Consider the following 22,016-nt stretch of genomic DNA (forward strand, 5'->3'; position numbering starts at 1 on the left):
GTTGGAAATATTCAGACTCAGCTGGAATTTAGGAAGGGAACTAATCTCACTGAAATGAGGAAAATTATTACAAGGTTTGTCAAGGAAGACTACATTGGATGCAAAGTTAACACATCCCCTGCTGAAGTGTCTATGACCAGAAAACAAAACCAAGTTGGCTATTCAGGACAGGATTGTATGGCTCAGAAATGGGCCCTTTCTGCCCACCTTGTCCATTCTGACTGAGATACCTATATATTAGGCTGCGCCAATCCCTAATCGCTCTCTTCCTTTCCAGTCAAAGCATCTGTATAAACACATTTTAAATGTGTTAGTATCTGCCTTCACTACCTCCTTTGACAGTTCATTCAAGCTATTCACCACCTTCTGTAGGGAAAAACACAATGCTCAGGTCTTCTTTAAATTTCTCTTCCATCATCTTAAACCAGTACCTTCCAGTCCTAGACTAGTCTTCTAAACCCTCTGAGCAAACAGAATTCAGCAAAACTATCAGAACCTCAATATTGTACACAGGAGGCAAACTAGGATAACTGATCTTTGATTTTAACTTGCTCTTTGTGGTTAGAGAAGTGTCGGTGTTGCATAAAGAGTAAGACGCTAGCCCGTGAGTCCCTGTAAGTTCACCTTGTCACAGCTGTAAAGTCCATGATAACAGTGAGGAAAACACTGAAGTAGTTCCTTCTATGGGAATTAGCCTGAAAAAGCCTCCCTCATTACCCAGTACACGACATTTAAATATGTGATTGCATTGTAACAGAATAATTTTTTCTTTATTGTGACTGTCTGCTGTCCTGAGGGAGGAAACCCATGGGGTTACAGGACTACACTAAAACTCCACACTTGCAGCACTGAACCTGGAACGCTGGAACTGCGAAGCAGCTACGAGTTGTGCTACTTTGTCACGTACAGAGCTGTTTGGGTCAGACTGAACATGGAGCAGTCAGGCTCCAGGAAATGTGAGCTCACCTTCCCATGCACAGAGACTCACAGACTCCTGCTCCTGCCACAATGCAGCATACGGTCAGCGCTGCACTGATGTTAGCCTGGATGAAATGCTTCACAAATTCTATCACTGAACCATAGCCAACATGGGAATTACAGTAATTTCAATGTTTTCATAAATTGCTGAAGCAGAAATTATAACCTAATGAATAAAACGGCAGCAATTATAAACACCAACTGAGAAAGAGAAAGAATAGATTGCATAAGAAAAAAGGGTTGGCTCCTCCAAATTTTTATTTGTCACATTAAATATCCTGTACAGTTAAACAAGTCACCACATTTCAGAACTACACACAATCATTTGGTTCTTCAACAGTATAAAAGTGTCTGATCATTTCAATTTTCATTTTAGTTTTCATCAGATGATTCCGCTGCTTTTTCTTGCTTCAACTTTTCTGCATAAAATGCAAAACTCTCCTGTTTCAAAAAGAAAAATAAAATGACCAAACGATTACATCATCCTGCTGTGGACTTTGCTGACTGTGATGTTTATCTATATTAATTCCATTTATCTACATGAGACCCGCATCCCTCTATGCCTTTCCGATCTACACTGATGTACTGCTGAAATATAGTTACCATTACACAACAGGAGTTGTAACAGGAATGCACACAAAAAGCTCCCACAATATATTAATTAAGGGCCAGGCTGTGAGGATAACTCACTACTCTTAAATAGAGCACCATGAAATCTTTCGCATCTATTTGATGGGACAGAGGGACATTTTATTTATCTGAAAACAACTTCAGCAATAATCAGCACTCCCTTTGCATTGACTGCCGGCATAGATTTTTGAGCTCAAGTCTCTGGAGTGGGACTTGAACTCACACTCACTGAGAGGTGAGAGTCTTATAGCTAAGCCATAGTTGACATAGTTTAATGTATGGGCTGAAGAGATAACTTTCAGTTCAACAGACAATTCCCTGAATAACATTATGTTCTGAAAGGCAAAGTATGACTAAACTCCAACATGTCTCATCTGAGTTCTTATATGTAAATATGCTGACCTTTCCAACAGTGATGGAATTAAGCCTTATAATAATGCAGTGCAACCTGAATGAACACTGGGATGCATACTCCCTCTGAAAATAAATGACTGAACCGAGGCAAATGGGTCAAAACCAAGGAAATAAACACTTGCTTTCAATATTCACTTCTCAGATTTGACATTTAAAAGTTTCACCGTTTTAAGCCCTCTCGCTGAAATTCTGGATTCAAAATTTTTCAAAGACTATCGGAGTGACTCTCCTGTCAATGAGGTTCTTCACAGTGTGGAAATGAGAAACCCTATTTCTGTCTGGGGAAAGGAAGGCACAATGACCATTCAAGGCCAACTGGAGCTAAATCAAGGGAAATCTCACAATTCTATCTCCTAATATTGGGGTCATCACATAGTGAAGGCAGTGTTTCATTACATGTTCTTGTGTTTGATGCTACCAGTGCATAGTCGAAATATGGAGCACAAAATGCCAAAGCAGAGCACTTACCACTTTGAACCTGACCAGCCATTTAGAATCAAAAGCAGATTTAGTATCACGGACATATGTTGCAATATTTGTTGTTTTGCAACAGCAGTACAGTATAAATTACAAATTACCATAAGATAGCTACTGTATATGTGTGTGTGCGCACGCGCGCACACACACAGCACAAAAAGAGAACAAAATTAGTGAAGTAGTGTTCGTGGGTTGGTTCATAGTCTACTCAAAAATCTGATTCAAATGAGACAACAGACTGACATCTGAACTTCATTTATCCAGCACCATTATATTGGGACTAAGAGGCTTGAGGAAAAGAAACATTAGATCAAAAGTAAAACAATGGGACAGAACTAGATTTCCGCAAAATGCCTTTGTTGCTTCCTTTCTGAGCAAAGCAGATAAAAGCTGAATGAGGGTGGGTTTGGCTGGGTGAAGGAATATGGCAGGGGAAGCCAGCTTTCACCTCCTATGCCACTGAGTTGCAAGTCTCAGAAGATAAATTTTTGGGCTATAGGTATGGACTTTCCACTGGACAACTTAGATAGGAGCAATGCTCTTAATTACAGAAAATAAAGGTTTTCATAATTTCTCACAACTAGATAAAAGCCATGTTCCAGAGGTGGCATGAGAAGATCTAACCCTACAGGGGTGATTGGGTATTCCATACCACATTTGGGATATGCCACACTTGCAATTCCTCAGTTGCTTTCTGCACTCAGGGTTTCTCCCTATTTATTCTTATAATCCACTTGTTTGAAAACAAACTCTTCACATCTGATTTCTCTTTAGTTGCCTTTTCTAGGACAAAAAAACAACAGATGATATGACTTTAATCTTACCTCCCAGGGGCAGTCAATGAGCTTCCACTATAACACTGAAATTAGAACTTCATTGTGTGGGAAACTATAAACAAAAGCTGTATTCTACTAATCTGTGGCAAACAAGGGTTGTGCAGTCACACTGTACTCACTTTGCATTCACCTGGTGTAACACTGAAAATGAAATACTGAGGGCATTTTCCTGGAACCTATACGAAATAGCTGAATCATAAGCTTACATGGTATGGGTTGCCACGCAGAGTGCTTTGCTCTGGTGCAGAAGTTGCATAATCCCTAAATTTACCGCAGTAACAGATCAGCGGCTGAAACAACGGATGATCAGAGGAGGCAATACTCACAGGTGGCTCAGTGAAGGAGACAGGTTCCCCTGCATTCTTCAATAGTACAGCAAGGCGCTTCAGGAACAGCTCATCTGGTACTATTTTCTCTTCTTTAATCTTTTCGTACAAAGCCTTTGCAGAAACTGCATCATTATCTAATGCTAAAGAGAGAAAACACAGGTACTTGAATAGCCTTGTGACTGTTGCCATACAAAGGTGATTATTGCTCCAAAATAGCTAATCTCATTCAGATAAGCTTTATATTAAACAGCTTACCGTAACATTTCATAAGGTATCCATATGCAGTTTCTTTATCTGGAAATTCTTGGATCAGATCAAGGAGCCCAAGAATTTTGTGAGCCTGAGGAAGCAAACTCACAATTTAACCAGATGGTAAAATGTTCCACAAGAAGCATTTTCAGGCAATCTGAAGTTATCAAAGGCACTGTATAAATAAATGCTGATTTCCCCACAAACCCATTAGGAGAGTCTACAGGTATATCAGATGACTACTGGAATGAAATAAAATGTATAGTGGCATGCAAAAGTTTGGGCACCCCGGTCGAAATTTCTGTTACTGTGAATAGCTAAACGAGTAAAAGATGAACTGATTTCCAAAAGGCATAAAGTTAAAGATGACACATTTCTTTAATATTTTAAGCAAGAAAACTTTTTTATTTCCATCTTTTACAGTTTCAAAATAACAAAAAGGGGAAAAAAGGTCCAAAGCAATAGTTTGGGCACCCTGCATGGTCAGTACCTAGTAACACCCCCTTTGGCAATTATCACAGCTTGTAAATGCTTTTTGTAGCCAGCTAAGAGTCTTTCAACTCTTGTTTGGGGGATTTTCGCCCATTCTTCCTTGCAAAAGGCTTCTCGTTCTGTGAGATTCTTGGGCCATCTTGCACGCACTGCTCTTCTGAGGTCTCTCCACAGATTATCGATGATGTTTAGGTCAGGGCACTGTAAGGACCATGGCAAAACCTTCAGCTTGCACCTCTTGAGGTAGACCATTGTGGATTTTGAGGTGTGTTTAGGTTCATTATCCTGTTGTAGAAGCCATCGTCTTGTCATCTTTCGCTTTTTTACAGACAGTGTGATGTTTGCTTCCAGAATTTGCTGGTATTTAATTGAATTCATTCTTCCCTCTACCAGTCAATGTTCCCTGTGCTACTGGCTGCAACACAAGCCCAAAGCATTATCGATCCACCCCTGTGCTTAACAGTTGGAGAGGGGTTCTTTTCATGAAATTCTGCACCCTTTTTTCGCCAAACATACCTTTGCTCATTGCGACCAAAAAGTTCTATTTTAACCTCATCAGTCAACAGGACTTGTTTCCAAAATGCATCTGCTTGTTTAGATGTTCCTTTGAACCTTTTGAATGGAACTTATTGGCCGCAATGAGCACAGGTATGTTTGGAGAAAAAAGGGTGCAGAATTTCATGAAAAGAACACCTCTCCAACTGTTAAGCACGGGGGTGGATCAATCATGCTTTGGGCTTGTGTTGCAGCCAGTGGCACGGGGAACATTGACTGGTAGAGGGAAGAATGAATTCAATTAAATACCAGCAAGTTCTGGAAGCGAACATCACACCCTCTGTAAAAAAGCCAAAGATGAAAAGACGATGGCTTCTACAACAGGATAATGATCCTAAACACACCTCAAAATCCACAATGGACTACCTCATGAGGCACAAGCTGAAGGTTTTGCCATGGCCTTCACAGTCCCCTGACCTAAACATCATTGAAAATCTGTGGATAAACCTCAAAAGAGCAGTGCATGCAAGACGGCCCAAGAATCTCACAGAACTAGAAGCCTTTTGCAAGGAAGAATGGGCAGAGATCCCCCAAACAAGAATTGAAAGACTCTTAGCTGGCTACAAAAAGTGTTTACAAGCTATGGTACTTGCCAAAGGGGGTATTACTAAGTACTGCCATGCAGGGTGCCCAAACTTTTGCTTCGGGCCCTTTTCCTTTTTTGTTATTTTGAAACTGTAAAAGATGGAAATAAAACTGTTTTCTTGCTTAAAATATTAAAGAAATGGGTCATCTTTAACTTTATACTTTTTGGAGATCAGTTCATCTTTTACTCACTTAGCTATTCACAGTAACAGAAATTTCAACCGGGGTGCCCAAACTTTTGCATGCCACTGTATATAGTTTTCACTTATGCAAAAGGGAAAGCAAGCTCCTTAGGTCCATTGCCTCATATCATATCTCCTTAGAAAACAAGTTCATTCAGTCCATCTAGTCTATGCTAGCTCTCAGAGACCTTTTAGTTTCATTTCCCTACTTCTTCCTTGCAACCTATTCTCTCTCATCATCCATCAATGCCACCCAATTCTCATGCATCGAGGGCGATGTACAGTAGACAATTAACCCATCTGCAAGTCTTTGGGATTTTGGAGGAAACCAAAAAAATGTGTAAAACTCCATACAGACAGCTCCTCAAGTCAGGATCAAATTCCAGAATCTTCTATTGTCATGATTTATTTTATTGTCTTCAGTTATTCAACTGAAGATTTCCAATGAGTTTATACTACAACATGCTTCAAATTACTTTAAAAATAATGTCTTGGGAAGGGAAAGTTGGCTTTCCCCTATTGCTCCCTCCATTTGAATGATATTTATAACCTTAGATTGTCGATTCTGAATGAGAGGTGTGTCTGTGTGTGAGATGGGGTTTGAAACTGCTTGTTAACTACCAGGGATAAAACAAAGATGAATTTACCCTAACCACCTGATCAGCCTTCAACAGATAGTGAAGTATGTCAGCTGTTACTCATAGTAGATTAATGGAAACCCAAGTTCTTGGCTAATAAAGAACACAAGTCTGAAAATGCGTAGGAGGATCTCTTTTTCTTAAAAAAAAGCTTAATCCTAACACTGCATGCAAAACAGTCACAGCACTTTGAGTCTTCAGTGTACATACCTGCCCAGCTTTTTGTGCAGTCCTGGTGATGAATGAAATCAAGCTCCTTCTCTGTTCTGCAATTGCAGGGCATCTCTGGACAAAAAAAAATCAAATGCCCAAAATGTTAATTATTAAAATACAACTAATTTCTTGAAAGGGTAACTCTTAAAGCAAATGTGCTTGACTGTTCACTACCTTTAAATATGTGATATTCAGAATAATTAAGTATTCAATACTTAAATGAATCCCAAGTTACCATCCTATTTAAACAATCATATTGGAAAATAATTCACACACTATGTGCATTACGAATTATAGGTGAGGACATAAACGAGCAAGTTATTATACTTCCATTTCAATATAAAGCAACACAGTTCAATATCAATAATGAGCAAAGTTCCTCTATTCTGTCAACAAAATCTTCTGAAAAAAATACTACCTTATCCTGATTGTTAACTGGGTAAAAAGTATAATGTTGCTGCTGCTCGCTGTATTTCCCTAGAGCTGATGCACAGTGCAGACAACGTATGTAAACACAAAATAATCTGCAGATGCTGGGGTCAAAGCAAAACTCACAACACGTGGAGGAACTCAGCAGGTTGGGCAGCATCTGTGGAAAAGATCGGTTGACGTTTTGGGCTGGAACCCTTCGTTAGGACTGACAACATATGGATTGGAATGTGAATGTATGACTGAGATTCCTCTATGCCAAGTTTTTGAAGTTCATTTGAGCTTCTTTTCCTTTTAGCTTATAATCTTTTTGACTTCATGTTGGCGTGGGATGGAGGTCTGACTGCATCACTCGCTGTCAATGGAAACAGGTGAGCTCTCCTCTGTTCTCGGCATGAACTGGGATGGGCCTTTAGGTCACAGATGCCTTGGTGATATTGAAGAACCAGCACCTCACAATTACTGGCAAGTTGCTGGAACTCTGCATTCTTTCCACCAACCAAATTTCCTTACGGCCATGGGTCTTTTGTTGGACCTCAGCCTTCAAGTACTTGTAAAGTGGCTTAATTTTCTCATTCTCATCAAACCAGTGCTTAGAAGTCTAGAGTCTCTTACCAGTTCTAATAATGGTGGACTTCAGGGTAGCCCAGACACTGCTCCTTTCCATTAGGGCTGTCATGGTGTGTGATAAGTACTGCCTAAGAAGGGCCACCTTCACAAGATCTCTGAAATCCTCCACAAGTACTTTTTGATGCAACATTTCTGTTGCCACCATCATTTTGGAAAAAGGCTGATGATGGAGGCAAGAGAAATGAATGCTTTAATTGTTCTTCTCTCCAGTTTGAAATCTCTGCCATAAGTAGCATCTGCCTTTCGAGGCTGGTTCTGGGCAAGCAACGTGACCTGCCTGTCAAAACCAAATGGATATGACTAGGGCCTCAATGCTAGGGATGTTAGCATGACAGGGGATTCACTTGCCTAGCCAGTGAATTTAGAGCATTTTGTTGAGATCCCAGTGGTGGTATTGTTTTAGTGCTTCAAGGTATCTGCTCTCTTCCATGCTTCCCCCATGAACAGCAGGCTAGGGAAAAAGCCAGTGGACCTTGAGCTAATTTTTTTTGCCAGGCTTGAGGTGTCACTTGACCTTCAAATGGACTTTATAAATAACATGTTGGTGATGCACAGAAAAGCACACACCCAAATAATTAATATTCTGGTGGGGATCAAAAATTAGATCTGTTTGTTTCCAATTTCCACCAGCTGTTAATTTCCAGTACTATTCACTTGTATTCTTAAGGCTCCATTGTGGTTACCTGGAGAATTCTATGGATATAATTTGATAGCAATGCAATTATTAGTGGAGCTAACATACAAGGTAACATTCTACACACTTGTTTGAATTTATCATAAAACCCAAAAAGTTTTCTTCCTTGTTGTTGCCAGAATTTAACTGCAATCGTGCATTTGGGTAGATGGTAAGATTGATCTATTAAAATGACTGCTGTGTTAAATTCTACATATACACTACACAGAGTACAGAGTACAAAAGTCATTAATGAAGTTCAAATATGGCAGAAGGACCAACTATTCATCTAGTCAGCTCCATCTTGGGTAGTAGCCTACAAAGTACCCAGGACATCTTTAGGAAGCGGTGTCTCAGAAAGGCAGCGCCCATTATTAAAGACCTCCAGCACCCAGGGCATGCCCTTTTCTCACTGTAACCATCAGGTAGGAGGTACAGAAGCCTGAAGCACACACTCAGCGATTCAGGAACAGCTTCTTCCCCTCTGCCATCCGATTCTTAAATGGACTTTGAAGCTTTGGACACAACCTCACTTTTTTAATATTCAGTATTTCTGTTTTTGCACATTTTTAAATAGTCTATTCAATATACGTAATCGATTTACTTGTTTATTTATTATGTTTTATTTTATTTATTATTATTTTTTCTCTCTCTCTCTGCTAGATTATGTAGTGCATTGAACTGCTGCTGCTAAGTTAACAAATTTCACGTCACATGCCGGTGATAATAAACCTGATTCTGACATACATTTTTTATTCCCAAAATCCTGAATCTTAGAAATACAGAAATTTCGACAGAATTCTACACGCATTCTACATGTGACAAAATTTCTCCTTTAACAAAAAAACTTGCTTAAGATTTATGCTCTACTGTGTTTTCTTCCTAATTTATAGAAAGGATGACCAAGCTATATAATCTAAATCTTCAACTATATTTGTTAATTGATTGTGAGTGATACCAGAGTGCTTTAATTTTGTTGCATTTATTAGAAAGATTGCACTTCAGTAAAAGCTGCCTTGTTTACTGTCAGGAGAGAAGCGTGTGCACAAGCTGACAGCGTGAGTACCCATGAACCCAGCAATCTACAAGATCACTGATTGTTTGGCTGCCACCTGCTGGGAATAGACTCATTGTCAGTGCATGTGTGTACACTGTCAATGGCAGCTTTTATTCCCCTTAGACTACTCAACATTTGCTCTGTTTTACATCATAAACCATCAGAAAGCCTCAATGCTGTTGTCTCATTCTCTGAAGATTACCACCCTGTCATTTACAGCAAACTCAGAACATGTAGTAACAGCAACCTATGAATTTATGCATTTGTGAGTTGTTGGAAAATTGCAGACAGAACATGACTGATGAAAAAGTAGCCGAATAATGCAGCACTAAATCCTCAGAATAAATGGAACAGCATAGGTAATGGCTATCCAGTCCATCGAGTCTGTGACAGGAATATTGGAAGAGTGCACTTGCTGCATACACAGATTCACTTCCAAGGACAAGCAATATAAAAATTTTAATCATCAATTCTGTGTCCTTTACTACAAAAAAAATGATTATGATGTACAATAATACTTATTCCAAACATAACAGAAGCCCATTGAATGTAAAAATTTAAGCATTAAAAATATAATCTTCATTTCATATGGCAAAATAGCTTTTATAATTAAACAGGTCTATTTTTATTGTACTGCTTGGTACTTACAGAACACAGATAACGAGTTTCTACGATAATCAGAGGAAATGCTTATATTCTGACTTTATATTTTGAAATAAGTCAATTGCACAATGAATACACCTACCAATTTTTCTAAAACAAGAAAAAAATCTTGGCACATGGGTATTGCTGAGAAGGTGAACGTTTAATGAAAATTGCTAATTACCCAGCAGAAGGTGGTAGTGAGTCATTGACATGAGCTGATAGAGTGGTAGTTGTGAAACTGGAATCAGGTACGATGTAGGTCATTAACAAAGCTATAATGATAGTTGGTTGACAAATAGGCAAACCAAGGTGGTATGCACACTGAAACTAGGAGGTGCTGATAAAGTTTCCCATAGGCTCGTCGTCTTTGTCCATTTTTCTGGGTTAAGGATTTGTGTAATGCTTTCAAAAAAGCTAAGAGTTGTTCAACTCCACTGCATTTTGTAGCTGGCACAAAGCACACCATAGTACATTGGTAGGGAAGAGTTAAGGTGCAAGGTGACAAATAAGATAGATTTTTGGCCTTTGGTAAAAGGTTTTTGAGAACCGGGAAGGAAAATGGGATTGAGGTACAAGATCAGCTATGAACTTATTAAAGAGCATAGTCGGCTTGAAGCATCATGTGGCCAATATCTATTTTTATGTCTTTCTGTCAGCTGCTTTGTCCAGTAAAGTTGGACCTTCTTGAATGCTGTTAGGGACGGATATTTACCATACTTCTGAGATGGATTATAGATGGTGGAATTCTAACCATTTGGTAGTGATTATTGTTGTGGCTGAAGTGCTTTTAAGTGTAAAGGAAAACATACAAATGAAGTTTCTCCAGTAGAAAAAATTTTTAAAAAAGGAAATAATTATTGGACTCAGATTTACACAGCATAGAAGCTTCAGCCCAATTCATCCATGCTGACCGAACTGCCTAGTTGAGTGAGTCCCACTTACCTTCATTTGGCCCAGTTCCCTCTAAACCAGGGGTTCCAAACCTGGAGTCCCCTGCTCTAAGCCTTTCCTATCCATGTACAGTACCGTGCAAAAATCTTTGGCACACATACAGTTGAAGTCACAAGTTTAATACACCTTAGCCAAATACATTTAAACTCAGTTTTTTCACAATTCCTGACATTTAATCCCAGAAAACATTCCCTGTCTTTAGGTCAGTCAGGATCACTACTTTATTTTAAGAATGTGAAATGTCAGAATAATAGTAGAGAGAATGATTTATTTCAGCTTTTCTTTCTTTCATCACATTCCCAGTGGGTCAGAAGTTTACATACATTTTGTTAGTTATTTGGTAGCATTGCCTTTAAATTGTTTAACTTGAGTCAAATGTTTTGGGTAGCCTTCCACAAGCTTCTCACAATAAGTTGCTGGAACTTTGTTCCATTCCTCCAGACAGAACTGGTGTAACTGAGTCAGGTTTGTAGGCCTCCTTGTTCGCACCCGCTTTTTCCAGTTCTGCCTACAAATTTTCTAATCAGACTGAGGTCAGGGCTTTGTGATGGCCACTCCGATACCTTGACTTTGTTGTCCTTAAGCCACAACTTTGGAGGTATGCTTGGGGTCATTGTCCATTTGGAAGACCCATTTGCGACCGAGCTTTAATTTCCTGGCTGATGTCTTGAGATGTCGCTTCAATACATCCACATAATTTTCCTTCCTCATGATGCCATCTATTTCATGAAGTGCACCAGTCCCTCCTGCAGCAAAGCACAACTTGATGCTGCCACCTCCACGCTTCACAGTTGGGATGGTGTTCTTCAGCTTGCGAGCCTCACCCTTTTTCCTTCAAACATAACGATGGCCATTATGGCCAATCAGTTCAACTTTTGTTTCATCAGACCAGAGGACATTTCTGCAAAAAGTAAGATCTTTGTCCCCATGTGCACTTGCAAACTGTAGTCTGGCTTTTTTATGGCTGCTTTGGAGCAGCGGTTTCTTCCTTGCTGAGCAGCCTTTCAGGTTGTGTTGATATAGGACTCGTTTTACTGTGGATATAGATACTTGTCTACCTGTTTCCTCCAGCATTTTCACAAGGTCCTTTGCTGTTGTTCTGGGATTGATTTGCACTTTTCGCGCCAAAGTACGTTCATCTCTAGGAGACAGAATGCATCTCCTTCCTGAGCAGTATGACGGCTGCGTTTTCCCATGGTGTTTATACTTGCATACTGCTGTTTGTACAGATTAATGTGGTACCTTCAGGCGTTTGGAAATTGCTCCCAAGGATGAACCACACTTGTGGAGGTCCATAATTTTTTTTTTCTGAGGTCTTAGCTGATTTCTTTTGATTTTGTTTGTAAACTTCTGACCCACTGCAATTGTGATATAGTCAATTAAAAGTGAAATAATCTGTCTTTGAACAATTGTTGGAAAAATTACTCGTGTCATGCACAAAGAAGATGCCTTGCCAAAACTACTTTGCTAATATGAAATCTGTGGAGTGGTTAAACAAAGAGTTTTCATGACTTCAATCTAAGTGTATGTAAACTTCTGACTTCAACTGTATATAGCTCAGGTGCCTCAGACTTTTGCACAGTACTGTATTCGTCAACCTGGAGTGCCGCTGGATGGGGGTGGGACAGGAGGCAGAGAAGGAACGCCTGGGCAAGGGCTGTAATGGGTGCAGACATACCCAGTCCTGAGACACCAGACAAGGTCACTTTAATCTAAACAACTGGTTTAATGATCATTACAGAATGTGTCTCTGGTGCTTCCCACTCCCTCCCAACTCCCTTCTCTTTTTCCCCAACCATGATTTCTCCTCTCCCTGCTCCTTCCCACTCAGTCCATATGGGAATCAGGTTTATCATCACTTACGTGTCATGAAATCGTTTTTTTTTTAAAAAGCAGCATCAGTATAGTCCATTATACATAATTACTACAGTACTGTGCAACTCGGCAACACACATCAAAGTTTCAGAAGACCCTTCATCAGGTCCTGAAACGTCGACCGTATCTCTTCCTAGAGATGCTGCCTGGCCTGCTGCATTCACCAACCACTTTGATGTGTGTTGCTTGAATTTCCAGCATCTGCAGATTTCCTCGTGTTTACGTTTTTAAAAAGACTTAGGCATCCTGGTTATATATGTGCCCAAGAGATTTTGCACAGTACTGTACCTGTCCACATCTTTTAAATGTTATGAGTTATAACACATCTTTTATTTCTATTTTAAGAATAAATTTGCTTCACTGATCAATGGAACCATGCTCAACACTGAGGAAACATATTTGAACATGTGGCTTAAATTTCTCAAGGGGGCGTAGAATAACTCCACGTCAATGCAATAGATAACAACTGTTTAGTTATTTATTAAAAAATACAGGATGCCAAAATTGCTTGAAATTGTTACTTTTAAAATATTAAACCAATACATAATTCTGAATGCATACCTGTAAAAGAAATTTGGCATCCTCTGTTCTGTCATTATTTATATACTGCAGAAAGAGATCCATCACTGGTGTGTACACTGCAAAATGGTTAGCTAACCGTTCAGCCATGGCACTCACTGGAAGACAAAAGACAAATTGCTATGCAGTTCTAATCATTTTTTAAAATGTGGCACCAGAATTTATTTTATTGCATTATACATTGCAATTTTTTGTTGTTCCTGTTAACTGGATTTTCAGTACCCCAAATGCTACCGGGATAGGAGAAGGGAAAAACAGATGGGAAACAGATGAATGAATTTGGTAACTGTTGACATTGCTGCTTATTGTCCTATTCACGGTCGCTAAAGTGTATAACAACTATTTGTGGGGGGGGGGGGAAGAAGAGTCAAAAGAAAGTTAAATTTGATAGTTATTTCTTCTTAGATCATTTCATATGTTAACTGGAAAAGCCGCAAGTTGTCTTCGTTGGCTATAAAGTAAAAGTCATTCCTTGTCTGAGTTGCAGGTTATTCATATCAGTTAGATTGGCTTCTTGTTGCTGACCAACAGCCCTACTCTATCCTTCAAAAATACACAAAACACCAAAAAATATCATTTATAGCTACTTTCAATGGTGAAAAGATATTTTTCCAAAGGATTTTTACACTTCTACAGCTTTACAGCAAAGCATCCAAGTTTAAACCACATTAGGCAATGTGTAGAGACAATTAAACATCTTTGTGGAGGGGCTAAGTACACAATATGGACTTCACTTCCATTTAGATGTCATTAAGGTATGCCAAGACACGACACTGGAGTCATTCAGATGTCCACTTCCATGTCAAGGCTCTTTACTAGAGTGCTATCAAATAGAAAATACATCGAACTGCAGATGGGTTTTAGGATGTTCACAACATCAGAAAAAGTGTCAAGTTTAAAGGAGTTTCATAGGAGCAAAGTCAGATATAGGTGGAGGAAAAAAACTAAGGGAGGCAATTCTGGAGTGAAGGGGAAGGCATGGCTGAGGACGGGGAGCAAAGAAGTGTCTTAGGGCTAAAAGGACTGGAGATTAAAGAGATTGGGAGAGGCAAGGCCACAAAGAAAATTGAAGATAATTATGAAACTCTTAAAATTAGACTGTTTACAATGAGTCAACATGGGCCTGCAAGTAAATGGGTGCGATGTGGAAAAGACTTGGTTTTGAATTTGGTACGTTTCATGGCAATTGAGCTTTAGTTGACCTAGTATTTAATCAAGACTAGAAGTAATGGAGGCCTAGGTAAGGGTTTCAATGGCACATGAGCTATGGCAGTGGAGATATTATGGAAGTGGAAAAGGAAGATTTAGTAATGACATGGATACTGTCTGTGTTTGAATCTCACTCTAGAGTGAAATATGCGCTCAAAGTTGGGGAGAGTCATGCTTAGTTTCAGCTTAGAGCAGAATGGTGTTCCTCTTTACTCTGTCCAGGGATGCAGGTATTGCTAACAAAGTCACGATTAACTGCCTAAAAATTGAGATCACACATTCAACACTTAAGTAGGTGGACGATCATGGGAACAAAAAGTGAGTTGGGAGACAGCTGGAGAGAAGCTAGAGAAAAAAGTGTTCAGTGCCATAAGCTGGCTGAATCATCGTGAGAGAAACTGGGGGAAAAGCAAGAGGTAGAAAGCCAGGTCGGTCACTGGGACAGTCATAAAGCGGTCTTTACTGAAGGTGCAGACTGAGATAGCCATTAATGGAATGTCCACAGAAGAAAACAAGTTTCAGATTGATCTAGCCTGATCCATCCGTGAATGGGTAAACTACTTTGTCACAGTCTGCCAAGTCCTTTTGTCCCTTGGATGCAAGGAAATACAGTTGAGGGCTGGCCTGGGGAATGGCCATGATGAAAAAGAGCAACAACTTCCATCAGGGTCAAAGGTCAAGACAAGGGCTTGATTAAACAAGGGTGACATGATAGCGCAGAAGTTAGCACAATGCTTTACAGTACCAGCGGCCTGTTTCAATTCCTGCTGCCACCTGTAAGGGGTTTGTACATTCTCCCCGTGAACTTGTGGGTTTCCTGCAGGTGTTCCGGTTTCCTTCCACAGTCCAAAAACATAACTTACCAGTTGGTAAGTTAATTGGTCATTGTAAATTGTCCCATGATAAGGTGAGAATTACGTCTGGGTGGCGGGGCTCGAGGGGCTGTAAGGGCCTACTCCGGGCTGTATCTCAATGAACAGATCAGCAGCTGCAAATCATTGTGCAAATCCAGGCACAAAATTTGGACAGTGGAGACTTGAGCAAAAAGATTACACTTTACTTATATGATCTCACTGATGCTTTACCAACGCTCTGCCACCTTAGAAACCTACCCAACCCCTGGCATAAGAACTGCCAGTTGGTATGTGGCTCAGGCTGCAATACTGTTATGTTATTTACTACTCTCCAAGGCAGAGAAGACAAAGAAAGTATAGTCACCGTGACATTAAGAATTAATTGAACCTGCACACTCACAAAATGGAAAGTGGAATATTGGCTTTCAAAAGAAATCTCGTGGAGCAATGAGTTGAACCGAGGCTGTGGTCTGCAATTAATGGGGCTCTGCACTCACTTTTCTAAACTTCAGTTCTGAATGCTATTTGCTTTCTTTTATCAGTTGCACAATTATTTTCTTTTTATCTCAGCACATTGGGCACCAGATGGACTTCTTTTGTTATAATGGGTTTCTTTGTTTTGTGGCTATCTGCAAGGAGATGAATCTCAAGATTGGATAAAGTATAGATGCATTGACAATAAATGTACTTTTGAAATTTGAAACATCAACACTTTCAGTATAACCTGCCCTATACTCCTCTTGCATCTCTTTATCCACGTACGTAAAATATCCTTTAGTTGACACATAGCAATCAGCATTGACAGCTAGATAAACTTACATTTATCCACCGCTTCTTCACATTTTTCCTCCAAAACCTTACGGAACACATAGGACATGCTTGCCAGATGCTGCTGAGAATTTTCTCCTGGAATGTACAAGGGCTCAACATACTGCACAGCTGCATCAACATTCCCTCTGAAAGAATAACACAATTTATTATATCATAGCTGAGTTTTTTTTAAAAAAACATATGGCATTAAACAAAGAGGTAGAAAGAATTGTTTCATCTTATTTTTCCATAAATACTAAAAAATGACTTCTTTTGTGCAGCTGCCGCTGCAGTGAAGCAGAAAATATGAAACCAGAAAAAGAATTCACAGCTGAATGGACACAATCAACAGTAATCAGATGCATTACTGTAACGAACTATGACCTTGGAAAGTCTAAATCATCATGATGTGCTCTAAAAAAATTATATTAAATGACATTGACTGTTGCATGGCTACCTGTACAGTATACAAAGTGCACTGAATTCTTAAATATGCAAATATTGCACTAAAGGAATTGCCTCTAAATAATGCAGACTGAAATGTCAAATAATCTTGATCATTCAATCAAATATTTATTAACACAGATACACCTATCCTTCCACAGACCACGCATTTTGCCAGATGGATGTAGGAACTAACTTTTATTTGAAAGACACATTTTGAAATGAGGCAAACAAACAGCTACATAAATAGTCTCATCTTTAATTAAGGTAAGACAGAAAGTTGCAATGCCCTCCACAGAGTAAAAACTAAGGTACATAAGTCATTAATAAACTTTGAACATGTGTTTGGCAGAGGCATAGTTATACATACTTTATTCCCAAAATCCTGAATCTTAGAAATACAGAAAAATTAGCTTAGTGCGCATTGTCACTTCTTCCAAAGCCAAAGAAATAAAGATCCCTGCACTATGTCCCACTTTATTAAACTCCAATGCAGCAAAATCCTGCATGCAACATCACGACAGGAAATCTTCCCATTTTACAATCTGTTTCATATCAGAGAATAGACATGTAGGAGCTTAAAACTATGCAAACATTCAAACATATCTGGAATATTCACAACGGCACAGACTGCATTTCAAATGTATGCATCCACTCCTAGTTGATACTACATGTTGTTTTTTTTGATTAAGAAGCCACAACATACAATTAATATTCCACCTGTACTTCAACTATGACTAGCTATCAAGTCTATTTGCAGCTGTCCTGGAAACCATCTTGCAAAGGTTCAGAGTCCTTCTCAGTGAGAGGAATTAAATGGTCAAATTATTTGACACTGTTTGGGAGCTCATTAAAATTATTTCTAATTTTTAAAATCATTTGAGTTTATATCAAACATTTTTAATAGCATGGCTAAGAATACCCCCTTGCGATAAGTCAAAATGGAATCTCAAAAGAAATTATATGACTGTTGTTTTTCCCATTCTACATTTTTAAAAATGCCTTATTTTATATTAGAAACACAAAGTTCCTGTTTAACCATGATCAGTCTTCATAGGGACAAACATTGCAGTTCTGAATGTACAGATGATAATAATGTGCTATTACTTTTCAGAAAATGAATGTAGTGAGGCAATAAAGACAGAAGGAACAAGAATAACAAAATAAAGCCTTAGCTTTTAGAACTGCAAAATAATTCACATTAATTATGTATACTCATGTACTTCCTTGGGTTAAAATTAAAACAATCTCGGGCTTCTTGATTATAATACTTGATATTTTTTAAATTTTCTACGAGTCTTTTTCTTTATCAAACAATAGCAAATACTTTAAAAGAACAGAACAAATGTTTTAAACAAATATAGAAATTGGAAGTTTAAGTTCTGTAATAATCAGAATTAATAACTTGCATTCACCATACACCTCGATACAATTTCTGATAAAGATTTACTAACCTCCTTATATGAGCCAAGAGTAAGTTATTGATAAATAGCATCCTGGACAAATTGATAGATTGAGGCAGGTTTCCCATTAACTGCTCCACAGACTGAATTTGCTCCACATCTCCCTTCAGACCCAAAGCTTGAATTAGTCGTGAAATAGCAAGCTGACTAGGCATTTGATTAGTTTGCAACATTGTCTTCAGAGTTGCCACACCACCTACGAGGGAATATTTAAATAAAAACAAAAGAGAAAATAGAACAAAATTATATCAAGGAAATTTAACATTTCAAAATAAACTAGCCAATCTTTGCAATTGTGCCTTACTTGTCATTAATGTCTATAAAAATAGTTCCTTGATTTATAGGTAGATCTCTGCACTGATCCCCACCACCCATCTTTGACATTCGGATTTACTTTTCCTTCAGAAAATAAATTTGAGAATGAGTGGTTTTACAGATTTACGGTCAACTAATATCTGTAAAATATAGTGGTTTTAAATTCAATTAACTGCAGAGGGTTGGTTTTGGTATGGGCATTTTTCAAGAGAACATCAAAAGAGGTCATTTGCGAGACAATGATTTACATTTCCTTATATGAGGAACATTTACTTTCACAGGATGATTTACAAGGAAAAAGGACAACCAATTTCCTTTATAGGGCTTCAAGTACAGTACAACCCATTTTTTCCACAGCACACATAATGAATTAATACTCATATTTTCAAAAATTATAAAAATTATAAAAGTACTCATTATATTTTCAAAAATCTTAAGATCTTAATTGCAGAACAACAAAAAACTGTGGGAAATTCTGTGGGAAATAATATTTAATGGATCATGGATGAAGCAGTAAATATTGATTAAAAATAATTGCCGCATAATGTCTGAAATGTACTGTATTATATAAAAAATTGAAAGCATTGGTATTACTTTAAACAACTATAACATAAACATTTGGTTGTGTGCTGCAAGTGTCCCAGTATTACCCAAAATGCCACGTTACAACTATACTTGCTGGGGAATTTCAAATGCATTTTGAGACCAATTAAACTTCATGTTTACTATCTGTTATAATTAAAGCACAAAAGTCTATTGATAAAGTCTTCATAAACTAACAGTTTCAAAAAGGAATATCATAATAAAGCAAGATATCAATAGCAATGCGATATCACCATGAATACCATTTTGCGTGTCTCACTTTTTGTTTAAGACATACTTAATGCAAAAACAAAGCAAAAGTTTCAGTTTTGAACATTCCATTTTGTTTACAAAAATATGCACAATTATGAATAATATCAGCCTTTTTGGCAAGATGTCTCAGAATGTAACTTCAGATAAATTTATTAACAATACATCAATGGAAATATTAATTTTTACGTGAATCTTTTCTTAGCCATCCTCAAGTTTATGCAATACCTCCATTTTCAGAATATTTTATTAACATTGCTTTACTGCAAGCTTTTCTTTGATTTTGTAACTAACTAAAGGTGAATTTGTTCACCCATGCAGTTACAAAATTCTTGAAAGCTTGTAGTTTAATTCCCCCCAAACACTCCCCCCCCCCACCACCGCCCCACCTCCATACGACTACAGCCCACTGGTTTAGCTAAGACAAAACCATCCTCTGTTAAATGGAATGGAAACTGGACTAAGTGGCCAAATGACAAGTACATTCATATTCAGCTTCAGTTGTATTATAGATGCATATATAGTAATTTATGTCTCTCAGCTATTACAAAAGACTCTTGATAAGCAGGTAATTTGCTAAATGGACTCCTTTATCACAGCATACGAAAGGCGTTACATGAAAATCTGCAGAGGCATTAACATGATGTAAAGGTCATAATGTGTGACATACCTTTCAGATTATCCCGCCTAACTTGCGTTATGATGAGTAGGCTGTTGGCAGCGTCGTTCAGTGTAAAGCCCTTGATGCGGGTCTCAACTCTAAAGAAGCAGACATTTAGAAAGGAATTACTGACATGCTTCTGATATGATAATAAATGGTTGAGACGGAGGTGAAATTACAAAAACTACCATTCCAATGTTAAAAATTTTGCCACAAATGTCGACCTGTAGACAGCTTTTATGTTAGAACGTCAAATACTGAAAAAGTGATTTTTCTTTCCCTTTCTTTTTTTTTGGTTCTGACAGCTGCCATAACTGGTATCCTAGGCAGCAGAGAGAGAATAATGCTGAGGCAAGTGGCCTAGCTGCCAGAATATTATCTCTCAAACATGGAGATATTAGACATTGAAAAAGTCACAGATCAGAGTTTCAGAAAGCAGGTTTTTTTTATTGGGAGTGGGAAGGTGGATAGACAGTTATAACATTGATGGCTGCTGGCAGAGAATCATGCCTTGCTGTGAAATCGGAAGCACTTACAATATTCACCAGTGGCAATAAGCAAAAAAAAGCTATTTACTACTAACACATGTTGCCGATATGTAATTCGTCTCAGAACCTATATAATCACGCAAGAACAAATGCCTTAAAATCATATAACTCCACATGCTGTTTTAAATGGCATCTGACATTTAACAATTATTTAAGCTATGGTGTCAATTCTCTGGCTGTGAAAATTAACAATTTAATGTACGCTACCTAACATTTAAAATCTTCCAGCTACTTTGTCAACAAAATGTACAACTGCTTTATATTGCATAGATGACAAATTTAACAAATAAAATCTCACTCCTGAAAAACAGGAAGTTTGGTAGTACTTTAGGCAGAAGGTTCCAGGTTCATGATTAAAAATAAATCCAAAGAGGCCTATCACTTAGCAAAGTTGTGTGGGTGGGGGGGGGGGGAGGTGGGGGGTGGCATCCTTCAGTTAAGATTTCATCCACTTTTTCAAATGGCACAAGTGTACACCGGAGATTTCAATGTGGTTCATCCTTAGCAACATTATCTCTGGAATGAATTCACCAGAAACAGATCAACCAGTCAGTCATTGTACTGTTGGCTTCTGCAACTTCCATTTTCTTGCACAGCAGTCAGAATACTCTGAAAGCAGTTTGTCAGAAATAATTTATGACATATGCACATAGTATTAAATAGTTCACAATGTTCAATTATTAGTCATCATTTAAAATATAAATCATAAATGTAACTTGGAAATTCAAATGTGTATTCAATATATTTTCAAATCAAACTAGGAACACATTCGTTTCCATATCATATCCCACTTATTTTCAAACACCATCAGAAATATAAATTAATCCACACAGGATTAACTCCTTCAATTCAGATAAATCAATTTTATATAAAAATTAAGGAAACTGGAATACAGAGATCAAGCAGCATCTGTGGAGAGGAAAACAAACTATTGGAGAGGAATTTTTAGGATTTAATTACATTTGGAAAAACCTGGACTTTTTTTAGGGATTAGTCAGCATAGCTTTGTGCAGGGTGTGGAGGAACATGACTTGCAAACCTGAGGACTTGAGCTATAGGGAAAAGTTGAATAGGTTAGAACTTTAGTCCCTGGAGTACAAGGGAATATTGGGCGATCTGATAGTTATGCCTCTATATGGGGTATAGATAGAGTGACTGCATACATGCTCCCCCCCACCCCCAGGTTTGTCAAACAAGCACAAGAAGTCATAGGTTAAGAGTGAATGGTGAATTATTTAAAGAGATCTGTGGGGAACCTAAAACTTAGTGTGATCTGAGTGTGGAACAGGCTGCCAGCATTAGTGGTAGATGTAGTTAGATCTTGAAAGATGTTAAATTGTAACATTTAAGAGAAGTTTGTATAAGTACATGAATGAATGAGGTACGGAAAGCAATGGTCTGGGTGCAGGTACATGGAACTAGGCAGAAAACTAGGCTGACATG

General features: G+C 38.3%; 1 protein-coding gene across 1 annotated transcript in view; it reads right to left on the reverse strand.

Annotated features, from left to right (window-relative positions):
* Nucleotides 1-1,218: 1,218 nt before the first annotated feature.
* Nucleotides 1,219-22,016, reverse strand: part of lrpprc (leucine-rich pentatricopeptide repeat containing) — a 140,802-nt gene continuing 120,004 nt past the window's right edge. Inside the window, exons 31-38 of the mRNA XM_063055649.1 lie at nt 20,035-20,123; nt 18,189-18,393; nt 16,300-16,436; nt 13,400-13,515; nt 6,576-6,650; nt 3,920-4,004; nt 3,662-3,804; nt 1,219-1,419 (exon numbers count right to left, since the gene is read on the reverse strand). Of these exons, the coding sequence (XP_062911719.1) occupies nt 1,351-1,419; nt 3,662-3,804; nt 3,920-4,004; nt 6,576-6,650; nt 13,400-13,515; nt 16,300-16,436; nt 18,189-18,393; nt 20,035-20,123 (919 nt within the window). The 3' untranslated portion in view covers nt 1,219-1,350. The remainder of the gene's footprint in view (nt 1,420-3,661; nt 3,805-3,919; nt 4,005-6,575; nt 6,651-13,399; nt 13,516-16,299; nt 16,437-18,188; nt 18,394-20,034; nt 20,124-22,016) is intronic.

Source organism: Mobula hypostoma, chromosome 8, assembly GCF_963921235.1.
Source record: "Mobula hypostoma chromosome 8, sMobHyp1.1, whole genome shotgun sequence".
Lineage (NCBI taxonomy): Eukaryota > Metazoa > Chordata > Chondrichthyes > Myliobatiformes > Myliobatidae > Mobula > Mobula hypostoma.